Raw genomic sequence first — 12,977 nt, 5'->3', positions numbered from 1 at the left:
AAGATCTATTATTCATTTCGACACTGTTTTTTCATTTGGGCCTAACTGACATTTTCGAGTTCTCTACATCGATCCTCTCTTTGTGTTATCACAGAATGCATATTGAGTTTTCCAAAGATTTTTTGGTTGAAATGTTAAGGAGACGACTACATGTTGCCATAGAAACCAAAAGAATAATGATGTTGTTTGTTTTGATCAAATTATTAGCGTAAGAGAGAGTCGACGAAGAGAAATCGATCAAGTCAGTTAGGCTCTTATGAAAAATAATTGTCGATTTATTTATTGTGGCACACAGAGAAACGCTGGCCTTTTTCTAGTGCAACATCAACTTGTTTTAAAAAAAAATATAATTAAAGCTTGTCTAAATATAGCTATTTGATGTTTAATCTTATAAAATACTAAAGTAGTTTATATTTCCATCTTAATATATTTTCTATCATCTGAAATAGAGTTCAACCTATGTTGGGCAGGGATTCTTTTTCTTCGCAATCTTATGAATTTTGTTTTTTTTTTTGAACTTTTGCTATTGAGCATCCCTACTTCTATTTTTTCCATGAAGTCTTTTTTGAGTGTCAATATTTTAAGACAAACACATTTCGACTATTGAGCATTTCCAGTCCAAAGCACGGACAAATCTTGCGTTCGATTTGAATAGGGTGTATGTTTGCTGTGATTCCTATGCAGATTCGACCTATTCAAATCGAATGCCAGAAATACATGTGTTATTTTTGACTCGATTTTTTTTTATTTTGAGTGGTAGTTCACGCGCTGGATTTCGTGAATAATTTAGTTTTCATCAATAAAAATCCTTTTTCCCTTACCAAAAATCATTTTTTTGTTCGTTTGTTGGTTTGTTGGATTGAAATAATTTCTTTAAAGATGTTTCAGTATGTTTGAAGCACTTTCAGATTTCTTTCCTTTATTATTTTTTATTTAGTGTTAAAAAAAACACTATGAGTAATATTCATTGTGGATCTATGTTAGATACCATATAATTTTAATTTTCCAAACACCTTACCCTTCGATATTTTTTCTGTAAAGAGCCGATTGCCAGCCTCAAAATTTGCCAAGTAGCCCAAGATGGACAAATATATTTAACAATTTTTCCTCAATTTCAAACCAAGCAGAAGAATATTTTTTAATTGGCAGTTATTAGTTTTTGCTCGGCCATGGAGTCATATCAGAAATCCATCGGCATCATCCATCAGAAATCGGCTCGATTCCATGGAGTCATATCAGAAATCCAGAAAGCATTCTTTTGGATGCAATATAAAAGTTTCAAACCTCATTTTCGGAAAGTGTTTTAATAATTAATTTCAGAATTTTTTAAACTGAGTCATGAAATGAATGAAACAATCCATAAAATGATTTATAAAATAAAAAAAAATGATCCGTAAATTTTGGAAATAATTCAGAAAATATATATAAAATGATCTATAAAACCACAAACGTATTTTCGTCAAACTTGTACTGCTCTAAGACGACCCAGCAGCTCAGATTGGTTCGATTAGGAGGGCCAGAAGCTGGCGAATGATATGAAAATAATGCATAACTTTTGATTGAGTTCACAAGAATTGCTGATTTTTTTTGCCAGAAATAGTATATTATATGTAGCTAATCCATAAAAATTTCATTGAAAACGGGTAAATATTGGTGCAGATATTGTCGATACCATAACATGAAATTTTGGAAGGTTTGAGCACCCATTAGGCTATATGTAACTTTATCGTTAATTTATAAAATCGTTCAAAAATTTGACTCGAAGCTCTTAACATAGTAACAATTAAAAGATAAAATGTTTATCAAAATTGGTTTGCCCTTTTTTTGAGTATGTTTAGCTTAGATAGCTTCAAGGTGAATTTCAGGCACTTTCCCAACAATTTTAGGTTCCGTGTATACTATTTTGACTGTACAACTGTCTTTGGTGTCCTGATTCCTACCAAAAGTTGACATTTTCAAACCTTTATAAAAAAAACTGTTCTTAACCAAATGTTGAGCTATATTTGCTTGAAAAATGTCCAAGTTATAACTGTTTGAATGAAAATAATTTTAAAAAAATAAAATTTTTACTCATCGTGACTTTGTGCCATATTCTTTATTACACCAACGAACCTAACCTCAAAATGACTGACAATTCACAGGTCATTTTGACAGATGTAATATGAGCATGAAAAAGACGGCAACAAGATCGATAAAGTAGAACATATGATCCGTCTTTTTCGTGCATGTGTGTGGTCTGTCAAAATGACCTCAGAAGCACGGATGGAAGAAAATCACTTCTAGTGACAAATGATACAGGATACGAACAATCCAAGATTGCCTTTGCTCTTGCAGTAGCATGATGCCGACACCCTCGCCCCGCTTGTATCATGGGATCACAGGCAATCAAAGCATCTGATGCACGCTTTATCATGGGATCACACGTTATCGGATCATGTTACAAGTCGCGATATAGTTATTTATGTAACGAGTTGCAAAAAGTTGATTTTTTCAGTACGAGTCGTACATTTATCCAACGAGGCTTGCCGAGTTGGATAAATACGAAGAGTGCTGAAAAAATCGAGTTTTGCAACGAGTTCCATACAAAATTTTATGCAATAATATTTTCATAATGCAACCCATTTGAGTTGCATAATGTTCATAATGCAACTCGAATGAGCTGCATTATGAACATTATACAACTGTTTTTCATTATGCAACTCATTTCAGTTACATAATGAACCAGTTCGGAAAAAATGGCCATTATGATACCAAAATGAGTTATATAAAATGTAAATTGTGATACTGAATTGCATAAAATTTTATTCATCACGGTTTAAACCGTTTATGAACCAATAAACAGAATTCATAATTCAAAACAATACATTTATTGGCATATCTTGATATTAGAGCAACAAGAATGCACAAAAAGTGAATAATTTTCGGTATTTATCATTTCAACTTCATGATAACGATCGCATCATGGCCGCACATGCCTCGCGATTCATTTTGTTTGTTATAATGCTTGACGACAACGTTCTATCGTTGTTGCTATGATCGCGCGATGCGCTTCAACCGCGACACATTCGGGATCTTATCATAATCACTAGATGTCCATCCTTGCTCAGAAGTGTCAAACATTTTCATGGCTAGCTTTGTTGGTGTAATGAAGAATATCTAGGTATCAGAACTTTTGATTTAGAAGGCCAGCTCCAGAGGCACGTTATCCGTCATTTGGAACATTGGTGCCTAGGATTGTCCTAAATTTGTACCAAAGCCTACTTCATCATCTAAATACCTGAGGGAAAATTAAAGAAATTAGCATCGGGATGGGGATTCTTTATTACATCACAGAACCTAACCTCAAATGTGTTTGACAATTCTCAGGCCACTTAACAGATGTAACATTAGCAAAATGAGAACCGCAACAAGGTCAGTAAAATGGAAGCTATGTTTTGTCTTTATCTTGCTTGAGTGTGATCTGTCAAGTGGCCAGAGAACTGTCAAACATTTCCAAGGTTAAAAAATACCCTGGAAGAGTGCACTAACGCATAAGTGTACCACAATAGGTTTAAACGGCGCCCGGAAAAGGGTACTACAGTGACCCCACACCGATGAATCACCTTAATTTTTGTACACTATTTATGAATCACCATGTTGATCAAATGGAGTGATCCATAAACTGTGGTCATTTTTGCCGATTCATAAATTGTGGGGTCACTGTACAATAACGCATAAAGCGTAAAGAGAGCCTATAGCTGTAGCCTGTAGTGAAGTCCGTTGGCAAACACAAGCCACCCTCGGGACATATGCTGTAATAGCCATAACGCTCCCGACACTGAGGAGTTTGTTTACTAGGGTAAACAGGCATAATATGCCCCCCTTAAGCAGAAATGGCAATATATCTAAAATTGGCGCCTTATTCCATCTATTGTCCACTGCAAATCGTTGTTTCTAAAGTCAGTGAAGTGTTGCATGAGAACTTTGCCTTTGGAGGGGCGGCAATGGAAGCTTTGAAATGTTTTCCGAAAACGTTCCAAAATTAATCTTATCAAAACAAACGGGGCAATACGCCCCATCAAAAGAAAAACGTCCAGCCCCGTGATAAAACTGTACCAGGGAATAATTCCACCACATGCTTATCCTAGGAGGGCCTTTTAACAAGTGTTTAACTGCATAAAAGTTGCAAAATAACACAAGCGAACAGAACTAGCTTCGTTTACAATGAAGTTATCTTACAAGAGGTAAAATATTACGCCAAAAGCCTCGATTTCATACTTTTTGATATTTTTATTGCTTTTTAGAACCAATCAACTAACGGACTAGCTTGATGGCAATTATTCATCAATATTTAAAATTTCCAATCGATCACGCATGCAAAAAGCGCTTGAATCGCTAGAAAATGAAGGGGGGCGTTTTGCCCCGGTGGGGCGTATTATACCCTTTTACCCTACTTAGCACACGGCTCAGGCGGCGCTTATTAAGTGAAAGCCAATCAATGAAAGAATCATTAGGCTCAGTGTACCAGTTATGGCATTAGTACTTCAAATTCGCCATAGTTGATTTTCAACCTTTAAAGATACAAATCAACAAGAAAAAATTCGTGAACAACAGATCACGATCACAAAAGATAGTTGCAATTACTCAAACATCACAATTTGCTTAAACTATGGTAGAAATAAATCATTTCCTTAACTTTTCGGCCTCCTTGCACCCTATTTCGTCATAGTGTACCAGTTATGGCAAATCCCATAAGGAATGCATGTAAATAGTGCGATGTGGAACCCAAATTAACAAATGTGTCCATAACTGGTACAGAGTTCCTATCATTGGCACACGCCGTTATAAATACTAAAAGTAGTTTTGGCTCCGTTTTTATATTTTTCCTGTGAAGTATGAACACTAATCAATCATTTGACATTCAGAACACAGGTTCGTAACCTCATAATAATCCGAAGTTACGCACCGACTGATGCTGCCGAGCTATAGGACAAGGAGAATTTCTGAATGCCGACGTGGATAAAGTTCTAAAAGGCAACATCAGGATCTGCATAGGTAACTTCAACGCGAAGTCGGCTCCGACAACACAGACATAGAGCGTGTCATGTGGCATCATGGTTTTGGAGAAATGAGCGAAAACGGCGAGCTGTTTGCAGAGTTTGGTGGCAACAACGACCTGGTGATTGGCGGCTCGCTCTTTCCCCATTGACCAGTGCCAAAAGTCGTCTCGTGATGGACATGCTGAAAACCAAATCGACCATATCCGTATCAGCCAAAAATGGAGACGCAGCCTTCTTGATGTCCGAAATATATGCAGCGTTGATATCGAGTCTGACTATCATCTTCTAATCATCTCGGATGACGATTGAACACAGCCGACTAGGGTGCCTGTACCAGTTATCGCACTACCTAAGGAAGACTACTTTTACAAAAATAAGGAGAAGACCGACGAATTTCGTCGATATGTCAAATGATAGATTTGTTTTCATATTTTACAGGAAAAATATAAAATCTAAGCCAAACCCACTTTTACTATTTATTACGGCGTGTGCCAATGATAGGAACCCTGTACCAGTTATGGACATATTATTTAATTTCGGTTCCACTTCGCACTATTTACATGCATTCCTTATGGGAGTTGCCATAACTGGTACACTATGGCGAAATAGGGTGTAAGGAAGCCGAAATTTTAAGGAAAATGATTTATTTCTATCATAATTTGGGCAAAATGTGAAGTTTGAATGACTGCAATCATCTTTTATGAACGTGATCTTTTGTTCACATATTTTTTCTTGTTGATTTGCATCGTTAAAAGTTGAAAATCAACTATGGCGAATTTGAGGTACTATAGCCATAACTGGTACACTAAGCCTAGAAGATCCAGCTAAGACATCGTTCGTTGAAGATTTTGGATCCTGAGCAGCGCATGTTTCGGAAAGTGGCAGCGTAGAAGAGCAGTGGACGGCCATCAAGAATGCCTTTATTGAAACCAGCGAGAATAACCTGGGTGAGCTGGGCACTCAGCGAAGAGGTTGGATCACTGATAAAAACTGGCGGAAGATTGAGAAACACTAAGAAGTAAAGACCACGATAGAGCGGGAGCGGACAAGAATCGGAGCAGCTAAATACGCGTCCCGTCAACGGTATTCGGCTCTAGAAAAGGAAGTGAATCGCTGCTGCAGACGGGACAAGTGAGCGTGGGTGGACGCCACGGCTGACGAAAAGGAGAAAGCTGCCACAACCGGCGATATCCGCCTCCTCTACGATATCCCACGCCACCTGAGTGAAGCAAGTATGAATCCACACTCAGGCAAATGAACATAAGAAACTCGTAAAAATGCATTATGAAAATTCGCCATAAATTTTCCATAAGAAATTCATAGTTGCCCATTATGAAACATGTGGAAACGAACCAAGATTTATCGCAGGAATCCATAGTACTGCATTATGAAACCATAAACGACGTTACGGAAGCTCATTCAATTATCTTATGAAATTCTGTATGCCGATTTAAGAATACTACAACGAGCATAATGGAATTCAAAAGGTAAATTAGGAAATATTTAGAGCTCTGTATGAGATTCGATAGTCAGCATAATGAAGCAATCCTCGTGTTTATTTGACGTATGAGCGATTGCGTTTGACAAAAATTTGCTATTCAAGTCGGCTTTAAGGTCGGCATTAGTTTCATTGCTCATAATTAAAAGAAAAACACTTTCGTTCCAAAGTAAAACTTACTGGGAATTTGATGAAGGCCCACGAAGTAACCTTTCTCAGGACTGTTTTCTAGAACTAATTTGTACGAGCTGATGGAAGCATGTGGTAAACTTTCAAAGTGGTGAGAACCTAGTTCCTTAGTTTCTGAAACTGGAACAGTTCATGTAGTGCATTATGAATTTTGCGCTCGTGATTCACTAAAATCGTAGACCACGGTTATGAAAGTTTACACAACCATTATGGAATGCATGCGGTGCGGACCTTATGAAAGTCAATTTTTTAAATGTTTTGCTGCTTCATAAGGCTGGCCTTTTGCAATTCTCGTGTTCAGTTGCCTGAGTGCAAGGATCTTACCAGCTATAACGTTGGTTTTCGCACTTCGTACAACTTGTTCGTGGCAGCCCAGGTGTCAATCTGAAGCTTTACCCAACACTTGGATACCGGAATAGCAAGCTCAGGACCAATGAAGTCATGTGATGCTCCAGTGCGAGCTAACTCATCAGTCAATTCATTTCCAGCGATGGAAGAATGGCCAGGTACCCATACAAGGTAAACAGCGTTTGCTGAATTCAGCTCCTCGATTTGAGTTTGACAAGCGATAACTATCTTCGACCTGGAGTTGGCCGAAGCAAATGCTTTAATAGCAGCCTGGCTATCTGAACAGAAGTATATTACTTTGCCCGTGCTGCTGAAGTGCTGATTGCACTCCGCACATAAGAGCAAAGACTTCGGCCTGAAAAACAGTGCATTGTCTGCCAAATGAATAAGACTGATGCAGCCTTAGCTCACGAGAATGAACACCAGCACCTGCTCGACCTTCGAGAAAGAAGCCATCAGTGTAACATACGATACCGTCTGAAATACTTCTCTCGAGATAACCAGATGTCCACTCTTTCCGGGAAGGGAATTTCGTGGAAAATGCCCTACATAGAAAATTACAAGCAATTGTAAGATCACTTGGAGCAAGGACAACTTTGTCCCAATTCACCAATAGTGGAAACATCGAGGTGTGTGTTGAACTACGGTTCACAGGAGTTTCTTCTAGTAAACCGAGTACCCATAGACGGTAAGTGCAAGAAAGTGCTTCTTGTTTGAGATGAATGTGTAGTGGGGCAACGTCAAAGAGCACTTCGAGCGCTGCCGTGGGAGTTGAAAAGAACGCTCCAGACATCGCCATTAGGCACATCCTTTGCAGATGGCCTAATTTTGATTGGACCGTTATCACTTCCCCCTTTTGCCACCACACAAGCCATCCATAAGCCAATATTGGACGAACAACAGTTGTGTAAATCCATTTGATATACTTGGGTTTAAGACCCCAAGTTGTGCCAAAGGTTCGCCGGCATTGCCCAAAGGCCATACAAGCTTTCTTGGTTCTGAACTCAACATGAGGTGTCCAGGAAAGCTTGGAATCAAGAATGACTCCAACGTACTTTACCTGTTCAGTCACATTGATTTCAGAATCAAAGAGACGTAAAGGTCGGACACCATTACGGTTTCGCTTTTCCGTGAAAAGAACAATAGATGTTTTACTCGGATTTACCGAAAGGCCATATAGGCGACACCAACCCTCAACTACCTGAAGAGCGTTTTGCATCAGGTCGAAAAGCGTGCTGATGCACATACCGACTAACAATGTTAGGTAGTCGTCAGCAAACCCATAAGTAGGGAAACCGCTATTATTGAGTTGCCTCAATAGCGTATCTGCTACGAGATTCCACAAAAGTGGTGATAAGACTCCCCCTTGGGGGCATCCACATACACTCAATTTCCTAATCGCCGTTTGAGGCAATGTCGAGCATAGATGTCGGTTTTTGAGCATTTGGTGAATTCAATTGGAAGTCATTGGAGATATACCATGACCCCGTGCGGCTTCCAATATGGCATCGAAAGGCACGTTGTCAAAGGCACCCTCGATATCTAAGAAAACACCCAAGCAGGATTGCTTTTGAGCGAATGCCTTCTCGATATCGTAAACAACTTTGTGTAAAAGAGTCACAGTGGACTTTCCATTGAATTTTGTACATCTCCTAGTTTTGCTTGTCAGCGCTGTTACTTTTGAATTTGGCAAAGGAAATGGCTAAAATGTAGAATTTTGGGACCTCTCAGACAGCAATCAGTCAGCACCCTTTATTGCTTTGATTGTATTATTGAAAGTACTATACAAACAATCATCAAATTTTGCAGGCATATTATACACATAATCAACTACCTTCTGTAAAAAAATCATGAAAATCGTCACAGAAATCCAAAAGTTATGAATAAAAAAAAATAGGCAAACATCACACATGGAAAACACGAAAAATTTTCACTAAGACTCACCCCTATCAACACCAACCAATTGATCGAAGTTAATGAAATTTTACAAAAAAGTGTCTCTATAAGTATCATAACTGCTAAACAAATTTCATAATTATCATCACAGAACTTTGAACTGTAGCGTAAAATAATCATCTATTATGCGGATGAAAATTGGTCATGATTGTACAAAATGCTTAAAACCACGTCTGTTTGTTTTTCATCCACTGTTAAAAGTAATCCATCGATTTGTTTTGAAATTTGGCACAAATAATAAACACACACCAAAGAGTTCTCAGTCAATTATTTGGCAAAATTTACCGATTCACTACAGAGCTACAGCCGTACTTCTGTGTCCCGGTTATTGCGGATACAGGCTTCAATGTAAATATTTGAATATTTTTTTTATAAAAAGTAAGGCTAAGAGCAACCCAAGTAACCATATGGCACTATTATTCGTCCTGCGTGTCAGTGTGCTAGTGTAGATCGTATCAGCTCTGTATTAGCCATGTAATAGCCCTATAAGGCCGAAAAGGCGAAATATAGTGCTAATGGTTACATGGGAAACACGTGTTTAAGACGATTTATCAATAACATTATTTTGCCAAAATCTATAAAAAAAATGTTGCCAAAATCGGATGAAAACGAGGTACGGTTTTTTGTTCTTATGATACACCTAAATGAAGAAAACTGGTCTCCGTGCTCAATTGTTTGTTCAAACTGTCAAGATATTTCGATAATTTAATTTTTTTTCCGAAAAATAGAAACAATCACCAAATTCAAGCATTTGTTCTAAAAAAAGTACATCCTGTTTTGGAAAAATCCAAGTAAAAATTGTTTGGCTAGGAATTTGTTTCGTTCACGCCTGTGTACATCGCTTCCTTCTGGCGATGGGGTTGGGTCGGGTGGATCATCAAAAAGGAGTGAATATAAGTGAAATGAGGCGAATATTTGGACCCCAGATTCAAAGAAATCGATGTCGTAGAGTTGTTGAGGTGTGTTGACGAAGATTTTTGGGCGGCTAGTGTAGTGCTCTGTTATCGCTGTTCGCTGATCTACGAAAGATTTATCAGCAGTCTTTAATTACCCTGTGCTGTCAGAAGTTTCAAGTGACTTCAATAGTGATCACCAATTTAGCTAAGTTTTATTAGTAATACCAGACCAACTGTACCCGCGCAAGGAAAAAAAAAAATCTTCATGGGATTAACAGGCATCGTTAATCTGTTTTGGCGATTTGCAATTCTACTTTCAGGCAAATAATAGTCGAAATTAAACAATAAATTAGATTACTGAAATGACTTATCTTTTTATTTAAGCGAATGGTCGCTATGTAAAAGAACTCTGGAGTTTGCATCGCAGTGTTCATGATCTACAGTACTGGACAGAACAATGTACGCACTGATCGATTTTTTTTTACAAAATCGTAAGTTTTTAGTTCTGAATCTCAGCTTCTAGTTTACGAATGGACTTCAAATTTAAACAAATTTTAACGCTATTCCATGTAAAAACTAATAAGTTATCCCAAATCCCTCATTTCGAGAAGAATCGAAAAATTTATATTTTGGAATAATTCCGGGATTTCAATATTTAGACACATACATGTATCTGCAAAGTTGATCACTCCAACAAAACACATATCTTTTCTGAACAAGCCGTTTACTTAAAACATTGTGTTTACAAAATAAATAAAAAGTGCAATTAAGCTTTTTTTCAAAAATTTCGCATGGTTTTGCTTAGATTTTTTTCTTTTTTCACAAATAAAATTTGAAGTTACTATGAATGTCCAGACAAAATTTGAGATCAATCGGTGCATTAGAAGCTGAAATTCGACACAGCAAAACAGCCAATGCGCACTTTATACTGTCGAGTACTATATTTTTGTAGGCAGGAATGGTCCCTGCTAAGCTCAAATGTCCAGTATTCAAGTATGTTAGAAAGAAACACAGAATTGATGATGCGGTCGCTCGCCTACTGACTGCATTTGTACGAGTTTAAGTGATTGTTGATTGTAGGGGGAGGGTTGTACGATCAAGGTAGGATTATTCACTTGCGAGTTGGAGAGTTGCGTTCACTGCCTTCGTTTGCCTCAACCAAAGGCAACGTTTCAGATTAAACTAACATGGAAGTTTTCCATACGTTGTACTTTGATAAGATGCTTCCGATGCGGGTGAGGATCAAGTTAATGTAACTGCTTGCAAGTGAATGCTCCCATCCCTGTACACGACAGTGCCAATTGTTATCCTTCGCAGTTTTGGTATATAGACAAACGAGTTTTTTTTAACTTGTTCAACGTTTCAACACGGGATTAGTGTCTTCTTCAGGGGTAACTAGTTTCTCATTGTTGGTCTAATGTTCTATCTAACTGTACCTGTCATGTCCATGTTGTGTTGGTACATGAATCAATTCGGTTTGTTTGAGTTCCATCAAAATGTCCTCAAAGATTGAGTCTGTGCCGAGAACTTGTGTTCACATTTGTGTGAGATGGGCTCAGGTGCTTTTTTGACAAAAAAAAAAAAACGATCCAATTTGATTTGATTTTTTTTTTATTTACCGAATGAATCATGCCACAAGGGACCAAAGTGTATGGAAATCCTCTTAAGTGTCATTATTAGGCTTATTGTTCATAAAAATGCCACAAACCGGTCTTGCAGCAGTTCTCTTCACAAGCTTGTTCTAAGTAATGTGATATAGATAATAGATAGGGTCTGGGACTATTTGGGCAGGAGCACCTACTTTTAGCACTTGCTGCTATAACTCAGTCAATTTCAAACCAATTGATATGAATTTTTGTACATGGCTAGACACTGACTGTGCGTATCTTACCGTATTCCAAAAAAAAATAAGTCAATTGGTAGCAAATCGACTAAGTTACAGCAGCAAGTGCCCAAAATAGGTGCTCCTGCCGAAATGATCCCAGACCCTAGCTACCATCTCATCATATTTTCAATTTAAAATGTCAAAGTAAAACTTTTGGCTCGAAGAATTCGAATTCTTTTGTTAAAACTAAAGCAATTTCGTCCTACAACAAGTAATTTATTTACAATTAAAAGTCGCGAATTCATCTACAACATCTGTCCCATTCTACATAAGAATAAAAATAAAAATTCAAACTACCTCAGCGTATACTATTCTACGTTCTACCATGTCAAATAATACGAGTGTTAGTTCTTGTATGGAAAATTGGCATTGTTAGTCCTTTGAATGCCAACTAGAAAATAAAAAGAAAAAACCTTCCACTTACTAGGTTAGCCGTAATCTCCCCGAACCGTAAATAAAACGGAAGCAAACTCAAACACCCGGAGGAAGCTGTCATCTGTGGAAGCTGTGATCTTTTTGGCGAAGCTGGTGTTTTCCACGTGACTCAAAGCGATGAGGTAGGTTGGCGGTGAGAAAGTGTCACAAGCAGTCTAGAAAGCGGTTCTGTACGAAATTTGATGGTGCAAGGATCGGTGCATAAATAGGTTTCGTGTGCTTGTTAGAGGTGTCGGCTATATGTACAATTAGGCTTAAGCATTGCAACATCCCGAATGAATGCGAAAAAAAAAACATAAATAAATAAGATAACGAAGCCCCAGGAACTCATAAAAAACGGGGGTGAAGCATGACCAGAACTAGGATGGATTTTTTTTTTGTTTCTAAAAAATGTCTGAGTGTATCACAGCGCAAACACCGATAGCTCATCGAGAAAGACAGACGTGTCCACGAAGGGGATCTTGCTAAAGAGGAAACCGATTACTCGGCTAATCACCTTGATCGTGACCGAGGACCGGTACACCTGGGGGGCGTCCGCATTCTGGATCAGATCCATCAGGCTGCGGTCGTCACCCTCGGTTCCAGTGAGGATCGATTCGTCATCATCGCCCGGACCCGTTCGGTCTTCGAAGCCTCGCAGGCAGCGGGTGCACATTTGGCCTTGCCTAAAACGAGATCGGAGATCGAATTAGTCCGGTTCCAACGCCCAGGAAGCAGCAAATCCACTTGGA

At 38.3% G+C, this 12,977-nt stretch overlaps 1 protein-coding gene across 4 annotated transcripts in view; it reads right to left on the bottom strand.

Moving 5' to 3' along the window:
* Positions 1-12,977, bottom strand: part of LOC109397859 (uncharacterized) — a 469,989-nt gene that overhangs the window by 4,693 nt on the left and 452,319 nt on the right. For all 4 annotated transcript variants that reach the window (XM_062844453.1, XM_029855003.2, XM_062844452.1 and 1 more), the window contains one exon: positions 12,743-12,911. In XM_062844453.1, coding sequence (XP_062700437.1) covers positions 12,743-12,911 — 169 coding nt within the window. The remainder of the gene's footprint in view (positions 1-12,742; positions 12,912-12,977) is intronic.

This window comes from Aedes albopictus, chromosome 1, assembly GCF_035046485.1.
Source record: "Aedes albopictus strain Foshan chromosome 1, AalbF5, whole genome shotgun sequence".
Classification (NCBI taxonomy): domain Eukaryota; kingdom Metazoa; phylum Arthropoda; class Insecta; order Diptera; family Culicidae; genus Aedes; species Aedes albopictus.
Note: the sequence above shows the minus strand (reverse complement) of the source record. Positions and strands in the feature narration are given on the sequence as shown.